At 40.5% G+C, this 17,012-nt stretch overlaps 1 protein-coding gene across 1 annotated transcript; it reads left to right on the top strand.

The window, feature by feature from the left end:
* Positions 1-208: 208 nt before the first annotated feature.
* On the top strand, positions 209-14,980 carry LOC108415469. Its single transcript, XM_037531368.1, has 7 exons — positions 209-223; positions 4,534-4,601; positions 5,043-5,342; positions 5,431-5,715; positions 7,955-9,706; positions 11,316-11,383; positions 14,292-14,980. The coding sequence occupies exons 2-5, from the start codon at positions 4,541-4,543 to the stop codon at positions 8,107-8,109; spliced, it is 801 nt and encodes a 266-aa protein (XP_037387265.1). The 5' UTR covers positions 209-223; positions 4,534-4,540; the 3' UTR covers positions 8,110-9,706; positions 11,316-11,383; positions 14,292-14,980.
* Positions 14,981-17,012: the final 2,032 nt, after the last annotated feature.

The following is a 17,012-nucleotide window of genomic DNA, read 5'->3' on the forward strand; positions in this document are numbered from 1 at the left end:
TGTGTGTAATGTGAGAGTTTCTCTCTTTGAACGGTTTCAGTTTTAGTGCGTTTAGATTAAAGTCCAAACTAAGTCAGATCACTAAGAGCTCCAGATCACTGCTTACAGAACCCAGTTGGTAATGATAATGTTTTATGGGAGGCGGAGATTGTGGTCAGATGGTCTTCTTAAAACAAAGTGAAAGAAGTTCAGCCGGTCAGTTGAACAGAAGAGCGGATTGCAGGTCAGTTCCTTACTTCATAATTACACTCATATAGAGTAAAAACAGAATAACTGTTAAATAAACTGTTAATAAGTGCTTTACTGTGACAGCTTCTCAGAGTCGGTATATAAACTCAATTATCTTCTAAACCCAAACAGCCGTTTCAATCATCTACGACATGGTGTTGCTTTGACAAATTCCTCTGCTTTGAGGTTTCTGTAGATGCAGATTTAAATCTATCAGTATTAAGTAACTTTAACAAAGTATTGATTAATTTACTGATCAACAGACTATAGTTAAATATGCTGTTTGTTCAAAGCCGCCTGAGAAACAGTCAAATTAATCTAAAATATTATTTCTATTAGGAGATTGTGATGAAAACACCTGGAGAATTGAACAAAAACTGAATCAACCTGCAACACAAATGTGTTGCAATCATAATTTGAATATTTCTGTCTCTTTTTATTGTAATTTTTCCTCAATCAGCTGAAACAGATATCGATCACTGAGCTCCGTTGTCCACTGTAAATCTGTGCTTGTAGAAATTGTTCCGAATGCTGTGTTTTTGGGCGTTCAGCTTGGATTGGAGCATTTTGTGATGTGAAACACCTGCGACGCAGCGATTTTTATAGCACTGCTTTACAAAATGCAGTTTAATATGTATTAAACTTCAGGGGACTGTACTTCCTATGTGCTCTGTTTAGATGCTGATTTTGCTCAGCATCCGTTTGGGGGCTTTTTAAATGTCAGTGTGTTTAATGTGAGGTGGCTGTAATGGTCAGTAAGGCTGGACTGTGGAGCCCAGTTTGGGCTGTAACTGATGAAACTGTGTAGCACACCAGAATTCTGTGAATCAAACTTCCTCCTGAGTGGGTAAAAACTAGTGAGATTTACATTCACTGCCATGAGACCACAGCAAGTCCCGCTGGCAAACTTTCAGACTTAACAGCTCCGAGAACTTAAAAACCTTCAGAGTTTATAAGAAAGGTTCATCTTCTGTCAGTCTTCATCAGTCTAAAGTGAAACCTTCATGTCTAATGAACTGATCTAACAGCAGCTTTAAAAGATTTGCGTCAGCAGACGAAACAGCTGACTGACCAGGTTTTAGAGAAAAAAGTGCCAGCAGTGGTCGTGTGATCTGACCGGGTGATTAAACACGAGGAAACACAGTGAAGCAGAACGTTTCGCAATGACACGAGTTTCGTATTCTTCCATAAATGTGTAGAAACTGAAGAGAAACTGCAATCAGTGGTTCTTCATTTTAACTGGGTCAGACAGGATAAACCAAACCCCAGTTTATATAAACTATAAAAACCTTTATAATCTGTTATGCAGGTCATTATGAATAGACTAAAAATGCTTAAACATTTATTAGCAGTTATGCCTGATTTGTCGTTATCGTTAGAGTATAAAACCTCTTTGTAGTCTTTTCAGGCTTTAACATGTAGAAAATCAGAAATACAATCCAGTAGATCTTCAGGCTTTTATTAATTTATGTATTTGATTAAACTAAGACTAATTATCAACCTGCAGTTTACCTACAATAAACCTGCTGATGTGTCTTCACGCAGTCCTATTTCATGTTTCTAAGCAGAGTAAAATGGTGGTGTGAACAGTTCCAGATGGTGTTTGTTCTCTTCATGGACATCATCGTGAGAGTGGTTGTTACTGGTTTATGAGAACTTGTTTATGTGCCAGCAGACATGACGATGCAGTCTGAGGTAAAGGAACATGAGCTGGGTTTTCCCATCTCTGGAGAACCGGGTGAAAGACCTTATGACTGCCCATCACAGACGTCATTAGGAGTGGTATAAGGGACACTGTCCTTGCTGGCTGAACCAAACTGATGACATCTTGTTTTTGTTCCTGAAACGGTCTAAGCCTCCATCAGAGGTGGAACGTAACAGTACAAGTACTTTGTCTTCCCTCCGAGATGCGTACTTGTTCGACCCTGGCTGTTTTCAAAGCTAATCTTAAAACTCTCCTTTTCCAGATGGCTTTTGGGTGAACCAGCACTGTGATTTTTGTAAATTATGTGTATTGCTTTAACATATTTCTATGCTATTTTTTTATTATTATTTTTATTATACAGTGTTCTTGGGTGTCTTGAAAGATGCTTATCAAATAAACTTTAACAACAACAACAACAACATCATACTTAAGTATTTAAGTTTTTTTTGTTATCTGTACTTTACTTGAGTATTAAGTAAACTACATTATTTAGTCCTGGAGTGGGTGATGGGGAGAGTCAGGAGAATTCCTGCTGGACGGTTTACTGTGAGATAATATAAGAACAGGAATGCTCAAACTATATGACAATCAAGCGTATATTTGTAGCAATTTCAGGGTTAAAAACAGCCACCCCACCTCAAGTGAGCCTCGGTTTACTGACTAATAGACTCGTACCGAACATAGAGCTTAGATTAAGCTGAAGATAGCTTCAGTTCCTGTCCAACCTAATAATGTAACGTTAAATAAAGTTACGTTCAGACGTCTCAACAAATGATAGCGTGCAACTGCAAGATTTTTTAAGGTGGAATATAAATTTGAATAAGCTAGTTGCGAGTTGTTTCATTCCAAAGCCAAAAACAAATGTAAAAACATTGTTATGGTCAGTTTTCTGCAAATTTGGTACTTACAGTGCTGTTTCACTCCATAAGCTGGCAAAGGCTTCAAGAAAATGTCAAAACAAGCATCTAACGTTACCACGGGTAGGACAATAAATAGGCCATGAACATGTTTCATATCTGCCGTGGCAGCATGCTTTAGCCCCCCCCACTGCCTAGTGAGAGGTGTGTCTGTATACTTGACATTACGACAAGCTTGTTCAGTGTTCGTCTCGGACTTCGCCAAGGTTGTGCCTTGTCTCCACTCTTGTTTGATATTCATGGACAGGGTGTCAAGGCGTAGCTAAGATCAGGAGGACATTATGTGTGGAGGTTGGAGGATGGCACCTCTATTTGTGAATGATGTCTTTTTTGGCCCCATCACATGGATGCATCCAGCACTTACTGGACTGGTATGCAGAAGTGGTTGGTATGCAGATCAGCACCTCCAAGTCCAAGGTCCTAGCCCAAAAGATGGCATGCCCACTCCAGGTAAGGGGAAAGGACCTGTCCCAGATGGAGAAGTTTAAGCATCTCTATGAGTAATGGGAAGAGGATCCCTCTGAGATCGGGCGCAGGCTGGGACAGGCAGCAGCAGTAATGCACTGTGTCGGACTGTAGTGGTGAAGAGGGAGCAGAGCCAACGCTCTCTGCTTACCAGTCAGTCTACATCCCAACACTCACCTATGGTCATGAGCTGTGGGTAGTAACCAAAAGAATGAGATCGTGAATACAAGCAGCAGAAATGAGCTTTCTTCACAGGGTGGCGGGCTAAACTCTACTTGATAGGGTGAGGAGCTCTGTCATCTGGGAGATGCTTGGAGTGGAGCCGCCACTCCTCTGCATTGAGAGGAGCCAGCTGAGTTTGGGCATTTGATCAGGATGCACCCTGGAGGGGTTTACCAGGCACGGCCTACTGGGACGAGACCCTGAGGTCATCCTAGGACCCACTGCAGAGATTATATTTCCAAGTTGGCCTGGGAGAGGCTTGGGGACCCTCAAAATGAGCTGTTGTGGGGGGATAGGGTTGTCTGAGATTCTCTGCTCTCCCAACTGCTACCGTGACCATATCTGGATTGTCTTCTTTGGGCAGAAATTTGTGTCTGTGGTGAACATGCTTTATAGTGAAGGTGCTGCAGTGTTGGTTGTTGGTGTAAGTCCAGCTTTCTGATTAGTTGCTATTGTTTTGTATCAGGGTGGAAGTGTTGGACTACGCAAAGTGATGACTGCACTGCTAACAGCCTATAGCCTGATATAATGACACTTCAAGACGTGTGTGTGTGTGGTTTGGAGTGGGCTGGTCTGAAATCCCATCCTAACTCTGTCCTTACTTAAAGGAATTATCTGATGTGGTGTTCGGTTTTGACGGCTAAAATGAAAATGAACAGTGTTGTCTTAGTTGAAATTCCCACAGTGCCCACCAGAAATTCTTGCAAAGGAAATCAAACATGTAAATGTGTTTGGCTGCTCTAGATGAGTGGATTTTTGTGGATGATGCCTGCAATTCTGGTATGAATAATTATGACCATTATGTACTCTGTTTTACAGATGTGTCTAACTCTCAGTGACAAATTAAAAAATTAGGAATGATGTTTAGAAAAATACTTTTCTACTTTAAGTACATTTAGAAGCACATACTTTTATACTTCTACTCCTGTCTTCTCTCTGTCCTCTCCTGGTCAGTACTGATGGTGTGTGTGTGTGTGTGTGTGTGTGTGTGTGTAGCTCTGTCATGCAGTCCTGCAGTTCTACTCTCTGTATCCTGATCTTATTGACTTTCAAAGTCACTACTGGTAAGTACTGCACTGGCACTACTTAGTCTTTGTAATGTTCTAATTGTGGAAAAAACTGGATGGTAGATGTAGAACATGGTGGAACACATTCAACATTGCTACAAGTGTATAAGAAAATGCACCTAGCCATGCAGTCTGCATTCACATATTTGTGTGACTCTCTACAAAATCTTGTAGAAAGCTTTCCAAAAGAGTGGAAGCTGTTGGAGCTTCAAAGGGAGACCAACTCCATATTAATATCTATGGATTTAGAATTAGGGATTCATAAAAGCTCCTGTAGGTGGAATGTGTGGGTGTGGGTATTCTGAGGTTTGTTGAAAATCAATAAATGCTCCTCTACAAGTTTAAATAAAAAAATAGACACTAGTACTATTTAATGAATATACTACTGTTCTATTCTGAAGTTACTGAGCTCCTTTGTTATTTTTTCTTTTCTATCAGGGTCTGAAGCAGCGGTTTCTTCAGGGAAAGTAAATCTGCATGCCTCTGCTTCTCTGTCCTGCTCTGAGAGATGTTCTGGTTTGGTCAGATGGACTCTATCACATAAAGATGATGATCCTCTGGCTGAGTGTGATCAGACCTCATGTAGATCAGTGAAGAAGGGATATCAGATGATCTATGATCAGTACCTGAAGGGAGATTTCTCTCTCAACATCACTGATGCTGATTTCACTAAGAGAGGCTGGTACACGTGTCAGTGTGATGATATATATCTCTGTGATGTGAAGCTTCAGATCGAACGTAAGTGTCCATCTGCTTTCCTCACTGATCATTACTGACAGAACTGCACACAGTGGATGAAAAGGTTCCTGACTGTTTTTCTCCTCAGGCTTGAACAGCACAGTTCAGAAAAAGCCTGGTGAATCTCTGGTCCTGGATTTGGACGTATCAGATGCAGTGAAGGTGCTTTATATCGGCACAGGTGCAGCTAATCGATCCAGTGGTCGGATCTGTACAGTTGACAGATGCTCACTACACTGTAAACCTGAATATAAAGAGAGAGTGTCGGCAGCTCTTCGGCTGAGTGGAATGAAGCCGTCTGATAGCGGGGTTTATACCACAATGGCCACCAGGAATGAAGAGGTTTTCCGCTCCTACTCAGTGACCGTCCAAGGTATGAAAGGTTTTTTCTCTTCAACACAGGCATTTTCCTAAAGAGTTCCAATGTTCTGAGGTGGTCTGTAAGCTGACCAAGGTGGAACCGAATACAGAGGTTCTTTGTTTTGTGCTTTGTGTACATAAGCTAAAGGTTCTTCATTGGAAAGTTCATTATTATTCAGTAACCACTGTTCAGCGAATGAGGATGGAATGTAGCAGTGAAAGTGGCAAAAAGGAAGTCAGGATCTCTTCATTTTCCCTGACTGGTAAGGTATTTTGACCTTAATATGGTTTAAATACTTTAAACTACCAAAATGTGTTTAAAACACAAACTACGTTATTCGTTATAGAATGTAGAAATCGCCTCCACTCAAAAGGTCACTGTTTTGGTTATGCTTCGGCTGGTCACATCAAATGGTTGCACTAGAATCAACACTGTTGACCACTGGGCAACTGAGCTGAACATCATATTGAGAGTAAGATACAGCCAAGCAGTACTGTAAAAAATCTAACTCTACGTTCAGTTGTTGTCTAACGTACGTTACATTTCCTCACTCTGAGAGTGAGCAACTCCAGCCCCTCTCCCAAAGACACGTTATCAAATCTCACGACTTGCTCTTCACGGTTCATCCCTGCTGAGTAGAATGAAATTTCCTTTTTTATCAGCTTCTATTTTTTCCTCATTCCCTGGTCAGCACTCATTATGTATACACTATTTGACCGCTGGGATAGGCTCCAGCACCCCCAGCGACCCTGAGGGAGAAGCGGCTTAGAAAGTGTGTGTGTGTGTGTGTTGAGATGTTTCAGCTATTAGGTGGATAAAATCAAGCACATAGTCTTGTAGTCTTGATAGACAAACACTGGTAGTAGAATTGGTCATAGTGCTATTATTGTGAAATGGAAGCATCTAGGAGAAACAACATCTCAGCAACTAAGTGGTAGACCACCATCAGAGTGAGACCAGCAAGTGCTGAAGGGCACAGTGCTTCTAAACTGCCTCTGGAAGCAACATCAGCAGAAGAACTGTGTGTTAGGATATTAATGAAATGGGTTTCCATGGCAGAGCAGCTGCACACAAGCCTAAGATCATAATGCACCAGGCTAAGTGTCGGATGGAGTGATGTAAAGCACCAGCACTGGACTCTGGAGCAGTGGAAACTGTGTAGTGCTGAATCAGCTTCATTATCTGTCAGTCTGATGGACGACTCTGGGTTTAGTGAATGCCAGGAGAACGGTACCTGCCTGAGTGCACTGCGCCAGCTGTAAAGTTCGGTGGAGGAGGGATCAGATGAGGCTGTTCTTCAGGGGTTGGTCTAGAACCCTTAGTTCCAGTGAAGGGAATCTTAATGTTTCAGCAGAACAAGACATTCTGGACAGTTGTACACTTCCAACTTTGTGGGAACAGTTTGGGGAAGAACCTTTTCTGTTCCAGCATGACTGAGCCCCAGTGCACAAAGCAGCTCCATAAAGGCCTGACTGGGTCAGTTTGGTGTGGAAGAACCTGACTGGCCCTCACAGAATCCTGACCTCAAGCCTATCAACACTTTTGGGATGAACTGGAACAGAGATTGTGAGCCAGACCCTTTTGTCCAACATCAGTGTTTGACCTCACAAATGCTCTTCTGGATGAATGGGCAGTAATTCCCACAGACCCTCTCCAAAATCTTATGGAAAGCTTTCCAGAAGAGTGGAAGCTGTTAGAGCTGCAAAAGATGACCAGCTCCATATTAATGCCCATGGATTTAGAATGGGATTCAAAAAAAGCTCCTGTAAGTGTAACGTGGAGGTGTCCCAATACTTTTGTCCATATAGTGCATTTACTTTGGGGCAACATCAAGGAAAGCAGCAATGTGAACACTCAACTACTGGACTGCAGACTGAATTGGCTGAAAATCAGTTTTCCTCTTTCAGATATTTCCCTATTTTCTTTCCTAGCTCTCTAATTGGCTGTTGCCTCATTAACTCTACAAGATTTGAGTCATAAGATATTCATGAATATTGATAGTATAATCATGTTCTCTCATGAGGTCCTCTGATCACTTGGGAGCTCCAAAGGTTGGTTAAATATTGGCTCATTTGTCCTCTCACAACACCAGACAGTCCACACCATCCGTCACTTCCGATTTAGCTGGTGACCTGCAAAAGCACTTCAGATGGTCAAATTTGTAGTAAAGGGCAGTGAAATCAACTGTCCAGTGTGGGTCAAGCTGTAGTTCAAATGTACTGTATTACAAGTCTGTGTGTTTTGTTTGTAGATGACCTGCCATGCCTGGACACCGGTGAAGGAGCTGCTGTACCAGCGTGGATTTGTGTACTGATTGCTGTACTTGTAGCTGGGATTGTGATACTGGCTGTGAAGATTGTGCAGCTGAAGAGAGAAAATCAGAAGCTCCGTAACCGGCACAGCTGAGAGGTCATCGCCGTCCTCCCAGTGTCTGCATGTTCACCACTTCCTGTCTAAGACATGTCAGCATAACAGCAGGTCATACTGATGAGCTACAGGGTCGCATCTGTTTTGTTTTTGTTTTTTTTAACAGCTCTGGGCCGCCCCATCTCTGCGCCCCATGGAGGAATGGCCAAAAATACATTTAGGATGATACGGCAAACTAATTTGGTCCAAGTTTAGCAGTTAAACAATTATTAGGTAAAACAATTATTTTGATACATTTTCCACCAGAGGCTCATTGACAAAGCCTCACTGAGCTAGAACTGCTGTTCTAAGGGGTTCTCCAGGATCAAGGATGTAATAGAAGACTGTAGATCAATGTGTGACAGATAAAAGATGTGTATTTTGTACAATGTATATATTGTACCTTTGTAGAAGATCTGAGTAGAACAGGCACGATCAAGACTGAGATCAGAGATTATTATTATTATTATTATTATTATTATTATTATTAGCTTTTTTATTTACATTATGCAAAAAGGCAAATAAAAGCTACATGTTCTGTTTGTACCGTTTTAATTCAGGTCATGGTGAAGTGGTACGTAAAACTAAGAGCCCTCGTCTTTATTTTTATACATTTCAGTCCGATTTGTTTGAAATGACCGGTCGTATTCATTTAGAATGAAGCAGTGAGGAAGGTCAGGTGTTAAACTCCTGTCAGCCACTTCACCACTGGGCCCTTTAGGAGTGACATAAAGAGTTAACCACTCTTCCCAAGTTCACCCCTTCCGTTCTGTGTGTGTGTCTATGATCTTTCCAGTGTGTTCTGTTTACTGAAGCAGGATTAGATCCTCCTGATTAACCCCGTAAACCCAGCTTACTACATACTGAAGCTACAGGGACTTCACAGCAAACTGCCCGAGCTACTCGTAGGTCATAGAAGTGAGCTCTCGATGAAGATGGTGCTTCGGTTGTTCTTTTGTACAGAAAACAGTTCTATGTAGAACCATGATCATTCAAAGAACCCTTTGTTTCATGAAAGGGTTCTACAGACTGATTGAGAAAACAGTTCTATATAGAACCAAACAGGGTTCTTCTATTGTTACAGCCAATTGCCTGGTGCAGTAGAAGAACCATCTTGAACCCTTTTTGTTTACAATTATCAATTATAATCAATGGATTCAAATTTGCTGTTGTCATGAATTTCTAAACGAGTTAATGTTCTTCCTGAAATGGTCGACTGTCTTACATTTCAACATCTGACGTGTGTTCTGAGTTGTATTGTGAATAAAATGTGGGTCTGAGTTTTGTAAATCACTGCATTCTGTTTGTTGTTAAATGTGTGTGATGTGATGATTTCTCAGTTTGGACTGTTTCAGTTTGTGTTCAGCTTAAACACCAAGCAAAGTAAGAACCATCAGTCAAGAGCTGCAGTCAGATTCCTACTTTACTGTAAGACCTTCAAATGCCTGCTTAAAGAAAACACTTACTTGTGATGTTTTTATGGAAGCTGGAGGTTGTGGTCAGGTATCGGACCATCACATGTTCCTAAAAAGAAGTGAAAGACGTCCAGCCTGTCAGCATAACAGAGAGAGAAGAGCAGAGTTCGGAGTTTCTCATGGTGAGTTAATTACATTAAAAAGTGCTTGTATTAATTAGAAACGGAGTAATGACACTGCTTTTCAGATAAAAACCAGAAAAGTATGCTTTGTTTACATTCTGATGGACAGTCCTCAACAGCTTATGTGTTATTATATCATCAACAACAAAACCTCCTATCTCTGAAATAGTAACTTTACAGGAGAAGGAAAAAACCTGCTTTACTTTCAATGTAAGTCAATGGAACCAGAATTTTTTCCAAGTCATTTTGGACATTTCATTTTGGTTCTTCCTTCATGAAATTTACACACAAAGTAAAGGCCAATATGTATTTTCAAACTATGTGAAAAACGGAAATTGACACAAAGATACGAGGTTTTGTTCCGACAGCAGTGATATGAACCAACTCACTGAGCTACAACTGCTGTTGTTCTATTCTGCAGCAGCGTTGCTCCGTATTAAAAGATACTGTCCTGGTCAGTACTGATGGTGTGTGTGTGAGTCTGTAGGTCAGTTCTGTTCTCTGTGTCCTGATCTTACTGGCCATCGCAGTCACTGTTGGCAAGTACTGCACTGACACGTTCTCAGGTATACATCCCAGCAGGCAGCGTTGCTATGCTTGTTGATCATTCAGTATAGTACCCCCTGAAAACATGGATTCCCAGCTCCCATAATCCACCTGGAGATCACGTGACCATCGTCCACTCATCACAAACTGTTTCAAAGATCAGCTTCACCTGAATACCAGGTCACACCAGTTTGTCTGTTTGAACCCTTTTTTTGTGAAGTATTGCCACAGCGTGCCACGCCTTTTCTCCAGTACTGCCTACCGTGTATGTTGACCCATTTGCTTGTATTTTCAGCTTCATTTTTGCCCTTTCTGGCTTTGTTTGCTTTGTTTTTGCACCTCAGTTTTGACCCCTGTTTCTGTCTTCATTCTCTTGATGCCCCTTATTGTTTCTTGTTTTTACTCTGGCTTTGACCAAAGCATATTTTTTGATTATGAATTTGAAGCTCATTTCTTCTAGTAAAGACTTTTTTTTAGCTTTGAAATGATATTTTTACAATCCAATTTCCAAAAAAGTTGGGATGCTGTGCGAAATGGAAATAGCAACACAATCCAATGATGTTCAAATCCTTAAAACCCTATATTTAATTAAAAATACAACAAAAACAACGAAATGTTGAAACTAACATTTGATCTTTGTCTTTTAAATATTTACACATTTTGAATTTGATGCCAACATGTTTCAAAAAAGTTGGGACAGGCTTACAAAAGGCTGGTAACATTGTGCAATGCTTTAAAAAAAATCAGCAACAAGTCAGTTAACACAATTAAGTACAGAAAGAGCGAAGAGAGACGTCTTTCAGAAGTAAAGAGGAGGAGGAGTCACCACTCTGTGAAAGACTGGACCATCAAATAGAGCAACAACTCAAGAAGAACGATTCTCAACATAAACCAGCAAAGAGCTTCTGCTTTTCATCGTCTACGGTGCAGAATATCATTAAAGACTCAGAGAATCTAGAGAAATCTCTGTGTGAGAGATGAGGTATGTGGATTGTGAAAAAATAAACTGTATTCATAGTTTTTGATATTTTTTTTAATATGTTGTGTGTGTGTGTGTGTGTAGGTCAGTCATGCAGTCCTGCAGTTCTGCTCTCTGTATCCTGATCTTCCTGATCTCTACATTCACTGCTGGTAAGAATTGAACTGTCACTCCTTTATCATCTTAAAGAATTTACTGTATTTAACCTTCACTTTGGCTCCTGAGCCAGAATTCATTAAGACAACATTATTTATTTAAATACCTCCCTGCTCAAATATGGAATCTGTGCCTGGAATATTTTACTGACCCTATTAAAAAGATGGTTCTTCAAGAGATCTTTAGTAAAGAAAACAATTCTATGTACACTGTAAACCCGAATATGTTCAATGAACCCAAAACATTTGGGGCAACACATTGCCTCAAAAAAACTGATTTCTTAACCATTGAATAAACATAAAAGTTAAGGTTGACTGTACCATCATTTTAAGGTACACTGCATCGTTTGATTCAGTACAATAAACTATTCTCTCATGTTATACTAATCTATACTTATTAGTTAGGTTGAAACTGATTGTTTGTTTACATAATTTAATATTATTTGTTATTTTTTCCAAACCTTTTAATTTGGCTAGTGCTACATATGCACTTCATTTTACTACTAAACATGGGGTTGTATGTGAATCTTTAGTCTTCAGCAGTATCGCACCTAGAGATATTTGTATGTACTTCCACATTTACATAGCACTTTCTTGGTAAAGTTGTGGGTTCAACACTAAATGGGGAAAACCTGCCAAACTAGAACCTGCATACTTAAACAATTCCAAAATAACAGCACATCTATTGCTGTAAGAGCTATGAATAAAACAAAAAAAAACAGATTGACTGGTTTTTGAAGGTTTATTGTAATGCAGTCATGTAAAAACTGACCAACAAGAAAGCCATTCTACATTAGGGATATTATATATATAACAAAGGGTTTTTATGTTTTACTTATCACATACAAAAATACACTTACCACTATATGTTCGGACAGTTTGTTATGGGATAGACTGGTTAAGATTGTAATTTATACACATGCTACTGAATAAAGGATTTCCCACTACTGTGGCAGCAGCCTCCTCCCACCACCTCTACAATGACTGTAGAGGTGGCAGGTGCTGCCACAGCAGTGACAAATACACTAAACAGTAGCATGTGTGCAAATCTCAATCTTGACCAGTATATACACACCAAACTATCTGAAAACATGGTGGGAAGTGTAAAATACCAACCTGAAGTAAATCGTTTCTGCCAGCCTGTGAAGGAGCTCATGCTTCAACTCTTTTGAGACCTTAAGGTATGTTCCCTCCTTGAGAAGTCAAATTCCCCTGACGGAGTCTCGACATCTACGGAGAATTTTGGAATTAAGAAGTCATCGGGCCATGGCTTCCTTGCTTCTGTCGACGAAGTGGAGAGCAGCTCGGTATCTGCTGTAGACACAGTGTCATTCAGATTTTCAGATAAGCTTGATGGAAGGGAGACCAAATGGAGCACTGGAATGATCTTTACTGTTGGCTTCTCAGGCAGTTCTGATAAATCTGTGAGGTTGCAAAGTTCATTATCAAACTCTGGGTCTCGAAACTGTAAGTTGAAGTCATATTCAAGTCCAAGTGAGTCTTTTATATACATAATCAAATCCGCAACTGAGCTAGGCCTTGATGTTAGCTTTAATTTTAGGACATTGGCTTCAGTTAGGATGACTCTCATGGTGGTTGATGATGCCATCTGCGGAGAACAAAAGGCATTCAACAGTGAATAAAATGCCTCACTGTTACCATTAATTTACCCTGTACATTGTAAGGTGAAAGAGGGAAAGGGTCATTCAGATCTCTAAGCTGAAGTACGCAAAATGTTGGACTGTCTGGACTGCAAAGTTCATATGACCGAAGCTGTTCACAGTACCAAGCTGTCGTGACCTTGCAAATGAACAGAACGTCTGTGTTCACAGCAATTATCTGAGTGATCTGCTTAAATTCAGGAAGGCCTGAACATGAGCCAGCTGAAAGCACACTGTCTACGTTGTAATCTATTCCATCAATACAGATGGAGGATGCCGTAAGAACAGCTGAAGTATTGGGGACTTTTTTTCGAAGTGCATTCTGGATGCTGGAGTTACTCTGTTGTTCATGGGATTTTCATCCAGAAGGATGAAACCAGAAGGTCACCAGTTCGATCCCCTGAGCCAACAGTACATGACGGAAGTGCCCTTGAACAGGACACCTAACCCCCAACTGCTTCCCAGGTGCTGTGGATAGGGCTGCCCGCTGCCCCTAGTGTTTGTGAGGTTTCACTGCATGGATGGGTTAGAGAGTTGTGGGAGTAATAAGGGTCACTTAACATATCAGATAATTTGTCATTCCAGAGCTGCAGCTTATCTGAGGGCTAAATATTAGTAAGTACATTTCGATTCATATAGCAAATTTAAACCCAAAGTGCTTTACAATGAAGGAGTTCTCCACTCAAATCCCTGCCTAGTCAGTCCTCACAGCAATTCACTTAAGGTGCCTGTCTGATGTCAAATGGTGGGCTGTTCCAAAGCCTCAACGCAGCAACAACAAATGCAGAATCTCATTTGTGGTGTGAGCTGGGACTGTGGGACAGTCAGACGATGACCTTAATGGAGATCATTAAAGGAGTATCTAAATAGATATCCCTAATGCATGTAGGTCAGCCACCTTATATTGGATTCTGTAATGAACTGAGGACTATTGAAGTAGTGATGTCAAGCTGCAATATTTTAGACTGGTTATAAACGAGCAAGGAGACGTTTCTTTTTCACATTTAAGGTGAAGTAAGACATGATTCAAATCTGGAGATGCTCTTCTCTGAAACGTGTCCTTAAGTACTGCATTAATCAGTTTATCAAATGAACTGACTCGTTTCTGTGAATTGCTTCCAATCGAGCTCCTTGACCTGGAAAATGACCTCAGATTGTCAAAGTTTGTTGGAAGCACAGGTTGGGCTAAAACAGCACAGTGTAGGACCAGCTGAAGTTTAAATGTACTGTGGTTTTGTTTGTAGGTGCCCAGCCATGTGTGGACACAGATACAGGACCTGCATGGGTTTTTCTACTGATTGCTGCACTTGTAGCTGTGATTGTGGCATTGGCTGTGGTGCTTACGCAGCTGAAGAGGGAAAATCGGCAGCTCCGGATGTCATCTGGCCGGTCATCACACAAAGATCAATGACCAGGATGGAGGGATCATCATCAACCAATCACTCTGTTCCTGATTTATTTAGCTCTTTCTTTATCTCTACCACGACAATTTCACAATAAGCATTTCTGAGCGGATCGTGGATATCAGTGGTTGGTTAGTGTAGTGGTTAACACCTCTGCCTTCTACACTGTAGACTGAGGTTCAATCCCCACCAGGGTAAAATACCCTACACTATACCAATAAGAGTCCTTGGGCAAGACTCCTAACACCACCTTGGCCTGCCTGTGTAAATTGTAAGTCGCTCTGGATAAGAGCATCAGCCAAATGCCATAAATGTAAATGTATCAGTGGATATCAGTACACACACTGACCAAATGTATGTTTGACTACAAAGAGCATAATCAGTCCTTTTCAACTGGATTTAGTGCAATATGTGAATTGTGTATTCATAGTTTTGATATACGTTTTTTTTTAATGTGGTGCTTCTAAATTTGTCTTTGCCAACTTACCTTAATAAATTCTGTGCTGTGACACCATCATGTATTATGAAAACTTGTGTGTTGTGACTTTCACAATATCGCCCAGACCTACTTCAGGTTTGGATTTTTTAGTTCTTGCACTTGCGCTGTCTAAGTCTGTAAATCACTGCTGTCAACATTCTGTTTGACTTTCAGTTCCTTGTTTTTGTATTGCTTGTATTGCAGTGTAAAGCCGTATCAGCCTACTGATGGTTCACATGTTACAAGAACTCACATTAGCTCAAACAAGTGTAGAGTTCAGATGTTCAATGCCGCAGCAGAACTGGCTGAGAACCAAGAGCAGTAACCTTTGTTTACCACTGGAGAGGAAACTCTTGGAGAACTCCTAGTTGGTGGATCGGAAGAGCAGCAATGTTCTGGATGCTTTTATATCTGGATGCTTTTTATAGGTCACTGGGATGTTTGATGGAACAAGGCGAGAGTTGGAGAAGTGCAGCCTGATAACCAGTGCTTGGTTATGTACTTTCAGCGTAGTTCTCCAGAAGGGGTTCTGTTCTTCAGGGGTCAGTCTCACAAAGCTGGATTTGTTTCTTAACCAGCTACTTTTAGTTTTACTTCAACATAACCCTGGATTTTCTGTCTCATGACAGTGAATGGCTGCATCCGAAATGGCACAATTCCATACCATGTAGTGCGTGAAAGCAGTACTAATATGTAGTGTTCATTAAACAGTACAGCAAGACTGAATCCTGTCAGAAACTCTTACTGTCATGGTAAAACCTTGTAGATAGATAGATAGATAGATAGATAGATAGATAGATAGATAGATAGATAGATAGATAGATAGATACTTTATTGATCCCGAAGGAAATTTAGCAATTGTATCTCCATTTGTCACGTTATTTTTTGTGTGATTTGATTGTGTGGAATTCCATTGTCTTATTAAAATCTTACCTAACATTTTTTATGAGCTCATAAACACTGTACAGTGTAGTTTTTGCCACACGACCCTGTGAACTAGTAAAATATTGGATGACTGCATTATAATTGTGCTCAGCCTTTGCCCCATTCAGACTTCTCACCTTCAGGATTTTCCATGTGTAACGGAGTTGAAATTAAACAGTTGATCAAATATTGAGTTTCACCAAAATGACTCCATCTTAGTAAAAAGGGTTAAGAACAATTGTAAAAAGTTATTTATATTTTCATATAAAAAGGAAAAAACCTTACAAATATTTTTAGGGAGCTATTCTTTTCTTTCTGTGACATCACTGCAGACTATGAATTATTGCTCAGACATGTGCTTCAGCTAGCTGAGCCTCGGTAGCTAGCTATATGGCCAGCTAAAATTCGCCCTCAGAAGCAAAGTTCCATTATAAAAACTTCTAATTCCTTCTTACTTTATATTCATATGTTCAGCTTGCGATGTCTGCAGCCGTCTAAGGCAAGAGAGGATTAATAGACTGTAAAATCCGTTTCAGGTATGTGCTCCCCAGTCTGTTCCCTCCTGAAATGTGCAGTGCATTTCGCTGATGCTAGCTAAGCAGCATTAGTTTTGTATTTGTTCTGCAGTAAGTTCACTTTGTTTTGCCATAAGAGGAAAAAGAAAAACGCTTTTCTCTGTCATTTTGGGATTTTGTATGATATGAACAAACTATACGATCACATGTAAGCTATTGTAATGTGAGGAGTGCTCTTTTGGGAAGAAATACTATGAGCTCCAGCAGACGAGTGAGAGCTCTGAGATGGACGCTTGCGAGGTCTGCAGCCGTCTAAGGCAAGAGAGGATTAATACACTGTAAAATCCGTTTCAGAGTAAACAGAGTGGAAAGCGAGCCCTTGTGTCCGACTGGTTGATGACCAAACAGTGGTCGTTACACATGCACCTCTTTTTTGTGACATTGAAAGCAGATGAAAAGGTCAGAATTGTGAAAAATGCTGTGAAGCACTGAAATAATATGAATAAAGAACAAACAAATGAAGACTACTGATGGAAATACAGTAAGCGTGGTTTGCAGTGGTGTTTCCAAAGGTTTCCATGGGTGAAAACTGAGTATTACTTAGTGAGACTTCAGCCCCACCCATTTACAAAAAAAATCCCCCAT

The sequence above is a fragment of the Pygocentrus nattereri genome, chromosome 20, assembly GCF_015220715.1.
Source record: "Pygocentrus nattereri isolate fPygNat1 chromosome 20, fPygNat1.pri, whole genome shotgun sequence".
Lineage (NCBI taxonomy): Eukaryota > Metazoa > Chordata > Actinopteri > Characiformes > Serrasalmidae > Pygocentrus > Pygocentrus nattereri.